We start from the raw sequence: 17,944 nt of genomic DNA on the forward strand, positions 1-17,944 counted from the left end.
ATAATATAAGTGTGTACATGTGTAATACCAAAAATAAAGGCTTTGTCTTTGGCCCTGTGGTAATCTAAAATAAGGATATGTCAAAGGGAGATTTGTGATAGATTATAAAAGGAATATGTCAAAGGGGGGAATTGTAGAGATCAGATTGAAGAATCCATTTTGTCTTCCTATTCAGAGACGTCTGGCTTAATATGAAGAAACTTGAGTAAAATAGACATTTCCTTTTATGGACGCATTCCTTCTTGTTATTGTGACCTTTAACCTACATTCCAGAAGTTGAACGTTACCAGTAGAATAGATACTCTTTGTTAGAGGATATGAGTGCTTGTACGCATGTCTGTAAATGCTTATCTCTTTGCCATATAAAGGAGGAGGGAGCGTCCAGTGAGTCAGAGGCGAGCTCCTGGGCGATCCCTGCACATGAATATACATCTCTTGTGCTGTGTGTTATTTACTTGGATTTCCTACAATTAAGAAGCCAGGGACTGATAAGGACTCAACACTATTTACCTGAGACTATATCAGGTATACAGAAGTCCTTTTAAGTTTACTTATACTGCTGTAGTTTATTTTGTCTTTACTAGTTCTCTATTTACCTGAGACTATATCAGGTATACAGCAGTCCTTTTTTCGTGTATTTGACTCAGGACCCAGTGGAATATGGGTTTTATTATTATTTTTTTTAGTTTTACAAGTAAGGTATGGATTCTTTTCTGTGAGTAACAATATTATGTTATAAATAACTACATTTTACAGAATAGTTGTTGATCCAGGGATTCAATCTGACTGCCATATTTGGAGTCGGGAAGGAATTTTTTCCCTATGTGGAAAATTGGCTGCTACCTCATGGGGTTTTTTGCCTTCCTTTGGATCAACACTGCAGGATAGGTACACTAAAATAGGCTGAACTGGATGGACACAGGGCGTTCTTCAGCATAAGGGGTCAAAATAAGAGTGTGTGCAAATTTGTAGGTAAAAATCGAATGCGGGGAGGCAATCTGTGGGGACCTAGCCAAGATTGGGAGAAGATTTATCCCCGGTATGTGACATCTAGGGAGACGCGGTATCCCTGGTATGGAACATATAATATACATATGTATGAAGCTGAGTTATGGCTCCTACACACGTGTTTTATTAGTGCGAATTTGCACTAAAAAAATGCACCCCATTGATTTCAATGGGTTTACACACACTTGAGATGGGGGGGGGCTAGAGAGGAAACAGAGCAGACATATTTTGGTCAGTCAAGTGGGGAACATGTTAACAATCTTTCACCCATCTCTATTACACGTCTATCACCCAAATTTATTATACATGTCATTGCCCACCTGTCACACATATCTCTCAAGTCTTCTCGTGTCAATTGTTTGCATGCCTGAAGAAATGCTTCACACTTCTATCAGACACATATCGCAAGCACGCATCGCAGGCGTGCATCACAAGCATGCACACGATATATGCAGCGCAAGCATGCTCAGGATATATGCAGAGCAAACATGTACTGAAGGCATGGGGTGCAAGTGTTTGGACAGAAGGCAGGAAAGTCCGAGCACCCTCACATTAAGTGTATACCGCGACATGCACAGAATCTCCCCTGTATAGCCATTATTATTCCCTTCCTTGCACTTGGTTTTATTGTTATCAATAAAGTATATATTTTTGTATCATACTTTGTTAGACCATGTATCATCCTTTGTTCGGCGTTAGTGACATGCACAGAAGGCAGGAAAGTGCAAGTTGCGTGCACCCCATACACCTTATGTGTGAAGCACAAACATGCACTTGCATGCAAGCACAAGCATGTATCTAATGCATGTAATCGCGGCACCTATATCGTGCATATATCACACTGTACTTCTATGATGTAGTGGCATTTACTGAAGGCATGCATGCCACTTGCATGAGATAGTTTTATTGCAAGCGGACGGCTTGCATCTCCACTAGTTGGGTTCTCTGGCTAGCATGGGGAACTGACTCTTCTTTCAAAGAACCTGCACCTATCATCACCACACTTGGGGAAGGGGTTATAACTGATTTGCTTTGCAGGATCACGTGTGGCATATGTGGGCATGCATCACCACTAGTCGTGTTCTCTGGCTAGCATGGGCTACTACTGACGCTTCTTTCATAAAGTTTTCGATTCTGTCGGCTCCATTTCGGGGTCCGTCTCTTTGCAGTTTTCTGTATAGAAGACGGACACCCAAGAGGACAACCGAGATGGCGCCTACACATGGCGGAAGACAAAACGTGTAAGAACCTGAACTGATCATCACTTTAGATTGTAAGCTTTTAGGAGCGGGGTTAGCGCTAGGTAGGAGGATAGATATGATGCAGGGTGATGAAGGCTCCATTATGCTTCATTTTTCTGTTAGCTTCGTCTCAATATTCGCCTCTTTGTAGTTTCCTGTAGCTGGACACCCACAGGGCAGAAAAACGAAACATGACAGACCCTGAACCGACCGCCATATTTGGGGTCAGGAAGGAATTTTCTTTCCCCCCTGAGACTCGGATCTCCGGGGGTTTTCTTCGCCTTTCTCTGTATCATCGAGTTGTGTCTCTTCTGTCTTACAATAGGAGGACGATTTGTCTCCCGGAGCTCAGGCTCCACAGGGGTCCTGATACTAGTGACGCAGCTCCTGTCCTATAATACACGCCATTATTAATGGCTCCTCTGCTAAATGCAAATAAAAGGAGTAAAATGTAAAAAAAAAAAAAAAAGAATTTTTTGCAATCAAACTTTTTTTTTTTATTCGCAAAGCCAAATGTACATTGGCTACTCTAAATTTTGACCACCCTAGCTTAGATAGTCTCCCCTTTTATTTTTTTTAGTTAGTTAGGACTCGCAAGAAGATGAGGAGCCTTGACGTGGCTTGCGAGCTTACGTATTGCTGCACAAATTTTCAGCTACTTTTTTTTTTTTTTAAGAGTTGCATTTTGCATAAATTACGTTTTTAAAAACTGAAATTTGGGCAGAATACTAACCAAGACCTCATATACAATCATTGTGGTACAAAAAAGTAGACAAACAAATGAATGTGAGAATTTTGCATGGTGGGCTTTACACAATACAATATTGGTTGCAATATCATCTGCTAGCAGATAGAGATGAGCAAATGATTGCTTGGTGCCCGGTTCTCGACCAAGTTTAAGCTTAGAGAAATCTGATTGCTAGATCTTTGGTAGCCGCTTTTGGCAGACGATATTGCTAGTGATCTTGACTAGGGATGAGCCGAAACCGTCTTTTTGCCGTTAGTTGGAACCATTTCCAAATACTAACTTTTTTTTGTACGAATCTGAATACTAATACACACGAATACGAACATACGCAATAGGGGAAAAAGTGCGTATATACTGTACGTATGCATATTCGCTAATATGCGTACATATATTCGCTAATATGCGTACACATATTCTCTCATATACGTACGCATATTGTCTTATGTGTACGCATATGCATATGCATAGCGGCATAGGCGGTGGAGTCAATGGGTTACGAGCAGGGACTCCAGAGCTCCGGAAGAGTCCCTGCTCTTAACCCATTGACTCCACTGATGCCGGGACCTGCTCTTTCGCTGTCATCTCACATGCTGCTGATGCCGGGACCTGCTACTCCGATGCTGTGGGACCTGCCGATGATGATGATGCTGTGACCTGCCGATGGTGATGATGCTGTGACCTGCCGATGGTGCTGATGCCGGGACCTGCCAATGGTGCTGATGCCGAGACCTTCCCGATGGTGCTGATGTTGGGACATGCCGATGATGCTGGGACCTGCCGATGGTGATGAGGCCAGGACCTGCCGATGGTGATGATGCCGGGAGCTGCTGATGGTGCTGATGCCGGGACCTGTGAATGGTGCTGATCCTGGAAACCTGCTCTGCTGACCCCACGCCGCCGACAGGTAAGATGACAGAAAAAAAAAAAAATTGGGGGAACGAACTTTCAGCGTGTGTTCGTATACACCAAAAGTGAATACAAACACACAAGATTCGCTACTAATAACGAACCTCAGGGAACGGTTCAGCTCAACCCTAATCTTGACACATTTAAACTTCACCTTATATGTTCTGGGGATCTTCCACATGTTGGCCGATGTCAGATCTGCAATTTCCATTTTTAATTTGCTCTTACATTTTCTGAAGATCAAAAAATGGGCCCTAGGAGGCGCAAGTGGCCTCAGCAGGTCCCCAGGGGTTAAGCTCAACCCTGAGGGGCTACAACTACCAAACCAGCGCCTGAGGGGCACCCAAGTGTGAAAGTCTTGCAGGGGCAGCCCGGGCACCATTCCAAAGCACTATCTGTAGTTCCTTCAGGAAATACCCATCTAGTATTATTATTGTAATCCGAACGTGGTAAACTTATTATTATTCAGTTTTTTTCCGCAATTAATGCGGCCCGAACCGCTGCACGCACAGACTCCAGTGAGGCGTCATTTCGAAGCCAGCGTCCACGAGAGGTGTGCTAAGTATTTTTCGTGTCGATCCGATTTGTAGTTTTTTAAAAAATTGCATTTAAAAAAAAAAATTCCCATAGGAAATAATGGCGAACTTTCCATTACCCCCAACTTGACCTTCCAAAGATGGCAGCTATGCAAATGTACGGTGTCCATTTTAGGACATGATCATTTATCAAAGTCAAACATCAGAATAAAGTGACTATGACACCATCTCGTCCCGTGTGTGAAAAGTAAGTGCACCCCTGGTCCCATGAGTGAAAAGTAAGTGCATCGAGTGGCCCCGCCCCCCAAATGGGTCCCAGAGTGACCCCGCCCACCAAATTGGACCCAGAATGACCCAGCCCACCAAATCAGACCCTGAGGTGCCCAGCCCACCAAATCCTCAACCCTGAGGGGCTACAACTACCAAACCAGCGCCTGAAGGGCACCCAAGTGTGAAAGTCTTGCAGGGGCAGCCCGGGCACCATTCCAAAGCACTATCTGTAGTTCCTTCAGGAAATACCCATCTAGTTATTATTATTATTCAGTCCGCACGTAATGCGGCCCGAACCGCTAAACTCACAGACTCCAGTGAGGTGTCATTTCGAAGCCAGCGTTCCTGAGAGGTGTGCTAAGTATTTTTCGTGTTGATCGGATTTGTAGTTTTGGCGCAATTTGCGTTTGAAAAAAGTGTCTCAATGCATTTCAATAGGGAAATATTCCAATACGTTTATAATGGGCCTGATTTCTGAGGCAATTTCTAAAAATAACTGCCACCTGGCTGATTACCTCATTGATATGCGCAGTGAGACCCAGTTACTATGCCAACGCCTATAAACTCTACCAGCCCACCAGGTCACAAGTTTTGTCAGATAATATCAGCTCTTAAAGTGACAGTACAGCACAATTACAAAGCACTATCTGTAGTCTTATCATTATTGCCCCGCTCACCAAATCGGACCCAGCCCATCAAATCGGACCAGAGTGCCCCCGCTTGCCAAATCGGACCCAGAGTGGCGCCGCCCGTCAAGTCGGACCCAGAGTGGCGCCGCCCGCCAAATCGGACCCAGAGTGACCCGGCCCACCAAATCGGACCCAGAGTGACCCGGCCCACCAAGCCTCAACCCTGAGGGGCTACAACTACCAAACCAGCGCCTGAGGGGCACCCAAGTGTGAAAGTCTTGCAGGGGCAGCCCGGGCACCATTCCAAAGCACTATCTGTAGTTCCTTCAGGAAATACCCATCTAGTATTATTATTGTAATCCAGACGTGGTAAACTTATTCAGTTTTTTTCCGCAATGAATACAGCCTGAACTGCTGCACGCAGAGACTCCAGTGAGGCGTCATTTCGAAGCCAGCGTCCACGAGAGGTGTGCTAAGTATTTTTCGTGTCGATCCGATTTGTTGTTTTTTTGAAAAATTGCATTTAAAAAAAAAAAAATTCCCATAGGAAATAATGGCGAACTTTCCATTACCCCCAACTTGACCTTCCAAAGATGGCAGCTATGCAAATGTACGGTGTCCATTTTAGGACATGATCATTTATCAAAGTCAAACATCAGAATAAAGTGACTATGACACCCTCTCGTCCTGTGTGTGAAAAGTAAGTGCACCCCCGGTCCCGTGGGTGAAAAGTGCACCGAGTGGCCCCGCCCCTCAAATCTGACACCTAATGGCCCCGCCCCCCAAATCCTCAACCCTGAGGGGCTACAACTACTAAACCAGCGCCTGAGGGGCACCCAAGTGTGAAAGTGTTGCAGGGGCAGCCCGGGCACCATTCCAAAGCACTATCTGTAGTTCCTTCAGGAAATACCCATCTAGTTCTTCTTATTATTCAGTCCGCAGGTAATGCGGCCCGAACCGCTAAACTCACAGACTCCAGTGAGGTGTCATTTCGAAGCCAGCGTCCCTGAGAGGTGTGCTAAGTATTTTTCGTGTCGATCGGATTTGTAGTTTTGGCGCAATTTGCGTTTGAAAAAAGTGTCTCAATGCGTTTCAATAGGGAAATTTTCCAATACGTTTATAATGGGCCTGATTTCTGAGGCAATTTCTAAAAATAACTGCCACCTGGCTGATTAGCTCATTGATATGTGCAGTGAGACCCAGTTACTATGCCAACGCCTATAAACTCTACATCAGCCCACCAGGTCACAAGTTTTGTCAGATAATGTCCGCTCTTAAAGTGACAGAGCACAATTCCAAAACACTATCTGTAGTCTTATAATTATTGCCCCGCTCACCAAATCGGACCCAGCCCGCCAAATCAGACCCAGAGTGGCGCCGGCCGCCAAATCGGACCCAGAGTGGCGCCGCCCGCCAAATCGGACCCAGAGCGGCGCCGCCCGCCAAATCGGACCCAGAGCGGCGCCGCCCGCCAAATCGGACCCAGAGCGGCGCCGCCCGCCAAATCGGACCCAGAGTGGCCTCAACCCTGAGAGGCTACAACTACCAAACCAGCGCCTGAGGGGCACCCAAGTGTGAAAGTCTTGCAGGGGCAGCCCGGGCACCATTCCAAAGCACTATCTATAGTTCATTCAGGAAATACCCATCTATTTCTCTCTGTTATCAGCCATTCCCCTATCCTGCTGTCAGTCTATTCTCCCTGTTATCAGCCATTCCCCGTCCTGCTGTCAGTCTATTCTCTCTGTTATCAGCCATTCCCCCGTCCTGCTGTCAGTCTATTTCTCTCTGTTATCAGCCATTCCCCTGTCGTGCTGTCAGTCTATTCTCTGTTATCAGCCATTCCCTTATCCTGCTGTCAGTCAGAGTGACCCGGGCCACCACATCGGACCCAGAGTGGCGCCGCCAGCCCCGCAGCATACAGCGCAGAGCCCCGCAGCATACAGCGCAGAGCCCCGCAGCATACAGCGCAGAGCCCCGCAGCATACAGCGCAGAGCCCCGCAGCATACAGCGCAGAGCCCCGCAGCATACAGCGCAGAGCCCCGCAGCATACAGCGCAGAGCCCCGCAGCATACAGCGCAGAGCCCCGCAGCATACAGCGCAGAGCCCCGCAGCATACAGCGCAGAGCCCCGCAGCATACAGCGCAGAGCCCCGCAGCATACAGCGCAGAGCCCCGCAGCATACAGCGCAGAGCCCCGCAGCATACAGCGCAGAGCCCCGCAGCATACAGCGCAGAGCCCCGCAGCATACAGCGCCCACCAAATCGGACCCAGAGTGGCTACAACTACCAAACCAGCGCCTGAGGGGCACCCAAGTGTGAAAGTCTTGCTGGGGCAACCCGGGCACCATTCCAAAGCACTATCTGTAGTTCCTTCAGGAAATATTTCTCTCTGTTATCAGCCATTCCCTTATCCTGCTGTCAGTCAGAGTGACCCGGGCCACCAAATCGGACCCAGAGTGACCCGGGCCACCAAATCGGACCCAGAGTGACCCGGGCCACCAAATCGGACCCAGAGTGACCCGGGCCACCAAATCGGACCCAGAGTGACCCGGGCCACCAAATCGGACCCAGAGTGACCCGGGCCACCAAATCGGACCCAGAGTGACCCGGGCCACCAAATCGGACCCAGAGTGACCCGGGCCACCAAACCGGACCCAGAGTGACCCGGGCCACCAAACCGGACCCAGAGTGACCCGGGCCACCAAACCGGACCCAGAGTGACCCGGGCCACCAAACCGGACCCAGAGTGACCCGGCCCACCAAATCGGACCCAGAGTGACCCGGCCCACCAAATCGGACCCAGAGTGGCCTCAACCCTGAGGGGCTACAACTACCAAACCAGCGCCTGAGGGGCACCCAAGTGTGAAAGTCTTGCAGGGGCAGCCCGGGCACCATTCCAAAGCACTATCTGTAGTTCCTTCAGGAAATACCCATCTAGTTCTTATTGTTCTTATTATTATTCAGTCCGCACGTAATGCGGCCCGAACCGCTTCACTCACAGACTCCAGTGAGGTGTCATTTCGAAGCCAGCGTCCAAGAGGTGTGCTAAGTATTTTTCGCGTCGATCGGATTTGTAGTTTTGGCGCAATTTGCGTTTGAAAATGTTTTTTCCCCTCATTGTAATGCATTTCAATAGGGAAATTTTCCCATAGGTTATAATGGCCGGGTTTCTGAGGCAATTTGAAATGTACCTGCCACCTGGCTGATTAGCTCATTGATATGCACAGTCAGGCCCAGTTACTATGCCAACGCCTGCGAACTGTACATGACCACACCAGCACAGTTTTTTTTGCCAGATAATATCAGCTCTTAAAGTGATAGTGCTTTGAAATTGTGCTGTGCTATCTGTAGTCTTATTATAATTATTGCCCCGCCCGCCAAATCGGACCCAGAGTGGCGCCGCCCGCCAAATCGGACCCAGAGTGGCGCCGCCCGCCAAATCGGACCCAGAGTGGCGCCGCCCGCCAAATCGGACCCAGAGTGGCTACAACTACCAAACCAGCGCCTGAGGGGCACCCAAGTGTGAAAGTCTTGCTGGGGCAACCCGGGCACCATTCCAAAGCACTATCTGTAGTTCCTTCAGGAAATACCCATCTAGTTATTATTATTCAGTCCGCACGTAATGCGGCCCGAACCGCTTCACTCACAGACTCCAGTGAGGTGTCATTTTGAAGCCAGCGTCCCCAAGAGGTGTGCTAAGTATTTTTTGCGTCGATCGGATTTGTAGTTTTGGCGCAATTTGCGTTTGAAAATATTTTTTTTCTCCTCATTGTAATGCATTTCAATAGGGAAATTTTCCCATAGGTTATAATGGCCGGGTTTCTGAGGCAATTTGAAATGTACCTGCCACCTGGCTGATTAGCTCATTGATATGCGCAGTCAGGCCCAGTTACTATGCCAACGCCTGCCAACTGTACATGACCACACCAGCACAGTTTTGCCAGATAATATCAGCTCTTAAAGTGATAGCACAGCACAATTCCAAAGCACTAGGCCGCCCGCCAAACTGGACCCAGAGTGGCGCCGCCCGCCAAATCGGACCCGGAGTGGCGCCGCCCGCCAAATCGGACCCAGGGTGGCGCCGCCCGCCAAATCGGACCCAGGGTGGCGCCGCCCGCCAAATCTGACCCGGAGTGGCGCCGCCCGCCAAATCGGACCCGGAGTGGCGCCCCCGCCAAATCTGACCCGGAGTGGTGCCGCCCACCAAATCGGACCCGGAGTGGCGCCGCCCACCAAATCGGACCCGGAGTGGCACCGCCCACCAAATCGGACCCAGAGTGGCTACAACTACCAAACCAGCGCCTGAGGGGCACCCAAGTGTGAAAGTCTTGCTGGGGCAACCCGGGCACCATTCCAAAGCACTGTCTGTAGTTCCTTCAGGAAATACCCATCTAGTTTTATTATTATAACCCAATCTTGACTTTTACTTAAATTTGTCCCTGACAAATTTGAAGATCTCCTTGGTCTTCATGGTGTTTGGTTAGTGGTGGCTCTTTCTTAACCGTGTTGCAGCCTCTGTGGCCTTTCAAAAAGGGTAAAGTGTATATACTGACAGACATGGGACGCTTAGATTGCACACAGGTGGACATCATTTCACTAAGTATGTAACTTATGAAGGTAATTGCTTACCCCAGAAATTTTTAGGGGTTTCATATCAAAAGGGGTGAATATACATATGCACATGGCAATTTTTAGTTATTTGATCCCATAAGTTTAATTTATTTCTATATGTCTCACTTCAGACTATTTAGTGCTGATGCATCACACAAATCAGATTACAAAAATATTTAAAACAGGTTGTAATGTAACAAAACAGGTAAAAAGCCAAGGGGGTGAATACATTCACAAGCCGCTGTAGTACACTACTGTCAACTAATTGCCATATAAGCGTGATAGTATGACCATGTGCCTATTTCCAATCAGGTATAAATGAAAAAATACAATTTCTCTAGGATGATGGTAAAAAGTAAAACTCAAGTTTAAATAATTGGCATTTAAATATTACAACACAAATAATCAGAAGATCATCAACGTATTGACGGTACCAACCCAAACATCTAAGGAATGGATCCCTGACTGATTATGCATAGTGATGAGCGAATATACTCGTTACTCAAGATTTCCCAAGCACGCTCAGGTGTCCGCCGAGTATTTTAAGTGCTTGGAGATTTAGTTTTTCATGCCGCAGCTGAATGATTTACATCTGTAAGGGTATGTGCACACGTTCAGGATTTTTCACGTGTTTTTTTTTTTTTTTTTGCTATAAAAACGCATAAAAATGCATCCTATCATTTAGAATGCATTCCGCAATTTTTGTGCACATGCTGCTTTTTTTACGCAAAAAAAAAACGCATTGCGGGAAAAGCAGCATCATGCTCATTCTTTTTGCAGATTTTTTGCGGATTTCCCATTGTTTTGGAGTGCAGGGAAAAAACGCGTCAAATCCGCAAAAAAAACGCATACAGAATTCCTGCGGAAAACCTCAGGTTTATCTCAGGAAAATTCTGCATGCATTCCGGACGTGTGCACATACCCTTAGCAAGCATAAGTACATGTGGGGATTCCCTAGCAACCAGGCAACCTCCACATGTACTTATGCTGGCTAACAGATGTAAATCATTCAGCTGCGGCAAGAAAAAAAATCTGAGCACTAAAAAATACTCGGAAGACCCCCGAGCATGCTCGAGAAATCTCGAGTAACGAGTATATTTGCTCATTATATATATCCTAAAACAGGGGAGAAGCAGGCGCCTACCGGGCAACAGCAAATCTGTAAATAAAAAGTAGATTTAAAACAACAAAATACGTCAGAAAGCAAATAAAAAAAAGTTGCACTCTGTAGTGTTAAAGCATGTTAATGTGAAATATATGAAATATGAATAGCAATACTGCTTCTGATTTTCTTTTTTCTAGTATCCAGACTTGGAAGAAAGATATTCACATCTACAGAGAAATTCAGACTTCAGTCTTGAGAGGTATTCACACGACACCTTAGGACCCATCAGTTTTGAGACCACCTTGTCGTTGGTTGCTGGGCATGCATAAATAGTCCAAATTATGTGCTAAGTGTCTCATTTTTTCCTAGTATCCAGAATCCGTATTGCTATTCATATTTCATATTGACATGCTTTAGCACTACAAAGTGCAGCTTTTTATTTTAGTTTATTGTATATGGAGGTAGCTGCTCCTAGTTTGCACCTGTTCACATTAGCTTGGAAGTGCCAGTCAGTCTTTTTGTCTTTGAGAAAGCAAATAAGGTCTTAAATCATTCAAAAAATTAATTATCTGAAACAAAGTGGTAGCAACTATACAGTTTCATGGGGTTTATATGGATATAGAGCCTTAACATTGAGTGTCAGCCTGAAACACTGGACCCAGAGTACTTTTCCGCCATCTTGCAAAAAACCCAGTATCTGTTTTACCAGGGGCTGGAGGTACTGATCCAACCATCTGCCAAGGCTCTAAAACATTGCACCAGTGCCAGGCACTATAGGCCCGAGTGTGGGGGATTGGTCCTGTAAAAAAATTGGATTCAAAATAGTTTTCAAGTGACATGAACAACTTTAATTGTAACAGAACAAAGAAGTCCTACATAATCTTCTCCAAGACAACCAGAAACTAGGATCTGAGGACGACGGGACTCTCTTCATTACTACAATGGAGCCTCCATGTCCACATTTGTAATAATATGATCAGCTTCTGTACAGCTTTTTCTTGTTTAGACTGATTATATTTCTTCTTTTGGCTCTTTCTCTTCAAGTTCTTGCTCAACTATTCCCTTGATTGTGATCCACAGCAGTGGTCCGTGCACTAACCTGACAATACAGAGGAGCAGAGACTTCCATGGGTCCTACAACTTCTGTACCAACCCTACCAATGGTAGTTATTTAAAGATCATTAGTGATGGTGTAAAGTTGCCAGTTCTTGGGATGATAATGCCATCAGTACTATACTATCTGGGTGTGCTACAGAAAGGGAAATATACACCTACTAAAAGCAAGATTAGCAAAAACTGGTCATGTCGGCAAACATTCTCCCCACAGCACGAGCAGGATTTCAGCTTTCCAGATTGAATACAGTAAAATTAGTACATGTTGAGTGCATCTGCCACCTCCTAATTGCACCTCATGACGTGAACTCCACACTGCATATTAATGACCTGAATAATCTGTAATGGAGGACCACCAGCAGAAGGGCTAGGAAGCCCATACAGAGGGTTCTCGAGGAATTGTACAAATTATAACTACTAAGTGCCTCACCTATCCCTTTAGAAGATCTGATCGCTGAAACAGTGAATAAATATCTGGCCCGATTCTCGCAAATGAAATGAATGCAGTATTCTACAGTGAGGACCTTCCATGTAACATATGGACAGCAGCAGATTTATGATCACAGCTCAATTACAGGGGAGCATGGTGCCGGGGACATCCCCCAGTTATCACTGTCCCAATACTGGACAGGGGTCGCTTCTGAAAGACAACCCTGCTCTATATCCTGGAGTTCCCCTTACACTGGCAATGGACAACCCCCATCATGGCGAGAAATGCCATAATCACGACAGCACGTTTATAGCGGGCGTCACGTGGAATCCGCAGCTTCTAGAATAGTTGTGACAACTTTGGCTCGCTTGGCTCATGTTCACACAGCTACAAAGTCCACAGTCCAGCACAATCGGCAGAAATGAAAGTCTGAAGCGAGGAGCAGATAAAGCAGCTATTTGCCGATAATCTTTAAAACAAGACGATTATTGCAGTCTGATCCGAAAAATGACACTGCCTGCAGTATAACCAGTGTGTCACTGTTAACTCTTCGAGGCGCAACACAATTTATTACAATTCTGGAAACCTTTTTCCTTGCTATTCGCAATTTATCCCTTCCGACTGAGGCACATATGGAGAGTATTTCTAGACATCTGCCTCCAGCACACGGTTGTGACGTACAGGTAGACTTTTCCCTCGGCTACATAAGTAGCTGAAGGAAAAAATTAATGTCATGGATTCACATCTACTGTGTATAGTGGAGAAATTTACAGTGCAATCCACAGCAGGACATGTGGATTTTACACAATCATTCTGCCATATATGATCTTCCCAGATGTCGCTCTAGATGCAAATAACACAAGGACTTATTTAGGCCTTAATGGATGGTTTCAGTTCATACATAGGTCTTCCTCCACAAGCCAGAACATCTTCATTAGAGCCAATGGCAGAAGCAAACTGCCCTCATTCTAAGTGGCTGCTGTGAATTACAACAACTCGCTGATCGGGGTTCATCCCCAAAAATCAGGGTCACAAGTTGATGGGGTATTTCCTCAGGGACGGCACCTACTTCACCTGTGTTACAGCAGTTTGCTTTTGACATCCTAATTGTAAATGAGCAATACACACAAATGGATCAAATATACACAGAAAAGACGACAAGGGGCTGCAGACAGAGCAATATGCCGTGTGCCTGACACTCCACAGTGAGGAGACCTGGAGATCAGGGCTCCATGTGCAGCTCCAGAAAGCAAAGACTGAGTGTAAGTGCAATGTTGGAAGGTTCGGGGTGTAGGAGCACGTGTAGTGTCATCATAGGAGAGCAGCGCGGCGTGTAGCACTGGTGGAGGCGGGCGAGAGTCATGGGCAGCTCAGTGGCAGGAGGCGGGCGAGAGTCATGGGCAGCTCAGTGGCAGGAGGCGGCCGAGAGTCATGGGCAGCTCAGTGGCAGGAGGCGGCCGAGAGTCATGGGCAGCTCAGTGGCAGGAGGCGGCCGAGAGTCATGGGCAGCTCAGTGGCAGGAGGCGGCCGAGAGTCATGGGCAGCTCAGTGGCAGGAGGCGGCCGAGAGTCATGGGCAGCTCAGTGGCAGGAGGCGGCCGAGAGTCATGGGCAGCTCAGTGGCAGGAGGCGGCCGAGAGTCATGGGCAGCTCAGTGGCAGGAGGCGGCCGAGAGTCATGGGCAGCTCAGTGGCAGGAGGCGGCCGAGAGTCATGGGCAGCTCAGTGGCAGGAGGCGGCCGAGAGTCATGGGCAGCTCAGTGGCAGGAGGCGGCCGAGAGTCATGGGCAGCTCAGTGGCAGGAGGCGGCCGAGAGTCATGGGCAGCTCAGTGGCAGGAGGCGGCCGAGAGTCATGGGCAGCTCAGTGGCAGGAGGCGGCCGAGAGTCATGGGCAGCTCAGTGGCAGGAGGCGGCCGAGAGTCATGGGCAGCTCAGTGGCAGGAGGCGGCCGAGAGTCATGAGCAGCTCAGTGGCAGGAGGCGGCCGAGAGTCATGAGCAGCTCAGTGGCAGGAGGCGGCCGAGAGTCATGAGCAGCTCAGTGGCAGGAGGCGGCCGAGAGTCATGAGCAGCTCAGTGGCAGGAGGCGGCCGAGAGTCATGAGCAGCTCAGTGGCAGGAGGCGGCCGAGAGTCATGAGCAGCTCAGTGGCAGGAGGCGGCCGAGAGTCATGAGCAGCTCAGTGGCAGGAGGCGGCCGAGAGTCATGAGCAGCTCAGTGGCAGGAGGCGGCCGAGAGTCATGAGCAGCTCAGTGGCAGGAGGCGGCCGAGAGTCATGAGCAGCTCAGTGGCAGGAGGCGGCCGAGAGTCATGAGCAGCTCAGTGGCAGGAGGCGGCCGAGAGTCATGAGCAGCTCAGTGGCAGGAGGCGGCCGAGAGTCATGAGCAGCTCAGTGGCAGGAGGCGGCCGAGAGTCATGAGCAGCTCAGTGGCAGGAGGCGGCCGAGAGTCATGAGCAGCTCAGTGGCAGGAGGCGGCCGAGAGTCATGAGCAGCTCAGTGGCAGGAGGCGGCCGAGAGTCATGAGCAGCTCAGTGGCAGGAGGCGGCCGAGAGTCATGAGCAGCTCAGTGGCAGGAGGCGGCCGAGAGTCATGAGCAGCTCAGTGGCAGGAGGCGGCCGAGAGTCATGAGCAGCTCAGTGGCAGGAGGCGGCCGAGAGTCATGAGCAGCTCAGTGGCAGGAGGCGGCCGAGAGTCATGAGCAGCTCAGTGGCAGGAGGCGGCCGAGAGTCATGAGCAGCTCAGTGGCAGGAGGCGGCCGAGAGTCATGAGCAGCTCAGTGGCAGGAGGCGGCCGAGAGTCATGAGCAGCTCAGTGGCAGGAGGCGGCCGAGAGTCATGAGCAGCTCAGTGGCAGGAGGCGGCCGAGAGTCATGAGCAGCTCAGTGGCAGGAGGCGGCCGAGAGTCATGAGCAGCTCAGTGGCAGGAGGCGGCCGAGAGTCATGAGCAGCTCAGTGGCAGGAGGCGGCCGAGAGTCATGAGCAGCTCAGTGGCAGGAGGCGGCCGAGAGTCATGAGCAGCTCAGTGGCAGGAGGCGGCCGAGAGTCATGAGCAGCTCAGTGGCAGGAGGCGGCCGAGAGTCATGAGCAGCTCAGTGGCAGGAGGCGGCCGAGAGTCATGAGCAGCTCAGTGGCAGGCGAGAGTCATGAGCAGCTCAGTGGCAGGCGGCGGGCGAGAGTCATGAGCAGCTCAGTGGCAGGCGGCGAGAATAACAGAAGTAAGCTGGCAGGACAGGACACAAAAAGGGTGAAGGATAGGAGGAAGGAGAGATATCCAACAATGCTGGTCAGGGACAGGAGGAAAGGTCTCAGATGGCCTGTAATGACAGCGCAGTCAGTGAGCATGTGTAATATATGACAGTGTAAATCAATGACAAGAGGCTGCTGTGAGGAGGCATCCAGGTCACTGACGGGGAGATTATGAGGTGATATCTGCAGTCACGCTGCTCGCCAGTGACAGGAGGACATAACGTAAGTCAGTGAAAGAAGCAGTGAGGGAGTGCAGACCAATGAGCGGAGGAGAGTCCAAGCTAACACTAGAGCACAGCAGGGGCCAGCGGCAGGAAGAGGCTACAGGGGTGACACGAGGAGGGTGGGGGTGACCCGTGCAAGGAGGGGGAGTGACCTGCAGGGGTCAGAGACAGGAGGGTGGGTAGGATGGCGTGGGTCAGTGACAGGGCAAGGGTTTTTTGGGTGGGAGGGTTGTGGGTGACCCGTGTAAGGAGGGTAGGGGGAGGACCGCATGGGTCAGGTACAGGTGGGTAGGACGCGTGGGTCAGTGACAGGAAGAGGGTTTTTTTTGGGTGGGGGGGTTGTGGGTGACCCGTGAGAGAAGGGTAGGGGGGAGGACCGCATGGGTCAGTGACAGGATGAGGGGTTTTTGGGTGGGGGGGTTGGGGTGACCTGTGGGCAGGACCCCCGTGGGTCAGTGACAGGAGGGTGACCTGTGGGCAGGACCCCCGTGGGTCAGTGACAGGAGGGTGACCTGTGGGCAGGACCCCCGTGGGTCAGTGACAGGAGGGTGACCTGTGGGCAGGACCCCCGTGGGTCAGTGACAGGAGGGTGACCTGTGGGCAGGACCCCCGTGGGTCAGTGACAGGAGGGTGACCTGTGGGCAGGACCCCCGTGGGTAGGACCCCCGTGGGTCAGTGACAGGAGGGTGACCTGTGGGCAGGACCCCCGTGGGTCAGTGACAGGAGGGTGACCCGTGGTAGCGGCTGCGCCGGCACTCACCCGATCACCTCGTCGCTGTAGCCGCGGCTCTTCCATGGGGTCCCGCTGTGGAGGCCCCCCGGCGGGCCGGCGTGCAGCAGGCTGTAGTTGAGGCCGAAGGTGCTGGCCTTGTTGTCCCGCTTGCGCTTGTTGCTGGGCTCCGGCCCCTTCCTCCAGCCTCCGGGGCGGCTGATGCTGGCGGTGTCCAGCGGTAAGAAGTCGCCCTGCTCCGCCAGCGCTGGGGCGGCCGCCGGCCCGCTGTCCCGGTACATGGTGGCCTCACAGCCCCGGTACACGGTGGCCTCACAGCCGGAGGAGCTGCTGCTGCTGGTGGAGGAGTTGCCGCTGTGCGCGGGGGACGAGGCCGGGCTGTGCTGGCTGAAGTACAGGTTCCGCAGGCCTTGCGTCGTCTCCCAGATCTGCATCCACAGGCTGTTGGAGGGCCCGAGCTGCTCTGGCTGGAACCAGGCGATCCGCGGATCCATCAAACGGAGCCTGGGGCTCCCCGCACCTCCGCCCCGCCCCGGGGATGCCCGCCGCCACTTCCGCTCACCTGCACGCCCCCGCCGCACAGTGTAACGGTCCGCACCGAGGCCCCGGATGTGTCGCTCCCCAGTCGCCGCTCCCTCCCACACCCCTGCTATCTGTCCCCGCCGCTCGCACTCCCTACCCCCGCCCCCTCCTCAGCCGCTTCCGACTAACACCAAGGTAAAAACAATACAAGAGCCGTCAAGCGTCACGGTTATACCGGTACAGCCCCCGGGAGCTACGGCCCGCTAACGTACGGGGGTCCCATGCGCTCCACAACTCGGTTCCTGTCACACCGGCCACAGCAATGGCGGCTCCTCCCTCCTAACTCGTTACCTTACTGCGCAGGCGCTACTCACTCGGGCTAGTCCCCGCCCAACATAAATGCACGAAGAATCCGTAAACTCTAAGCCAATAGGAAAGGCGTGTGGGAGGAGCCTGAACGTCACGGCGATAGAGCGCAGCCGCAGAATCCATTTCCAACCACAAACTATAATTCACACTAGCGTTAACTGCATTACGTCTCAAATCGTCTTTTTTCAGAAAAAACGCATCCAGCAAAAGTGTTTGCAGATGCGTTTTTTTTCCATAGACTTGTATTAGGCTAGTTTCAC

The 17,944-nt window shown here is 50.3% G+C and overlaps 1 protein-coding gene across 2 annotated transcripts in view; it reads right to left on the reverse strand.

Annotated features, from left to right (window-relative positions):
- The window catches only part of TENT4B (terminal nucleotidyltransferase 4B), a 121,043-nt gene extending 103,589 nt beyond the window's left edge, over positions 1–17,454 (reverse strand). Inside the window, exon 1 of one of the 2 annotated variants that reach the window (XM_077288224.1) lies at positions 16,824–17,454. In XM_077288224.1, the coding sequence (XP_077144339.1) occupies positions 16,824–17,287 (464 nt within the window). In that variant the 5' untranslated portion in view covers positions 17,288–17,454. The remainder of the gene's footprint in view (positions 1–16,823) is intronic. The other variant, XM_077288223.1, reaches the window with a different exon arrangement.
- Between the last annotated feature and the right edge of the window lie 490 nt (positions 17,455–17,944).

Source organism: Ranitomeya variabilis, chromosome 2 (assembly GCF_051348905.1).
Source record: "Ranitomeya variabilis isolate aRanVar5 chromosome 2, aRanVar5.hap1, whole genome shotgun sequence".
NCBI classification, from domain to species: domain Eukaryota; kingdom Metazoa; phylum Chordata; class Amphibia; order Anura; family Dendrobatidae; genus Ranitomeya; species Ranitomeya variabilis.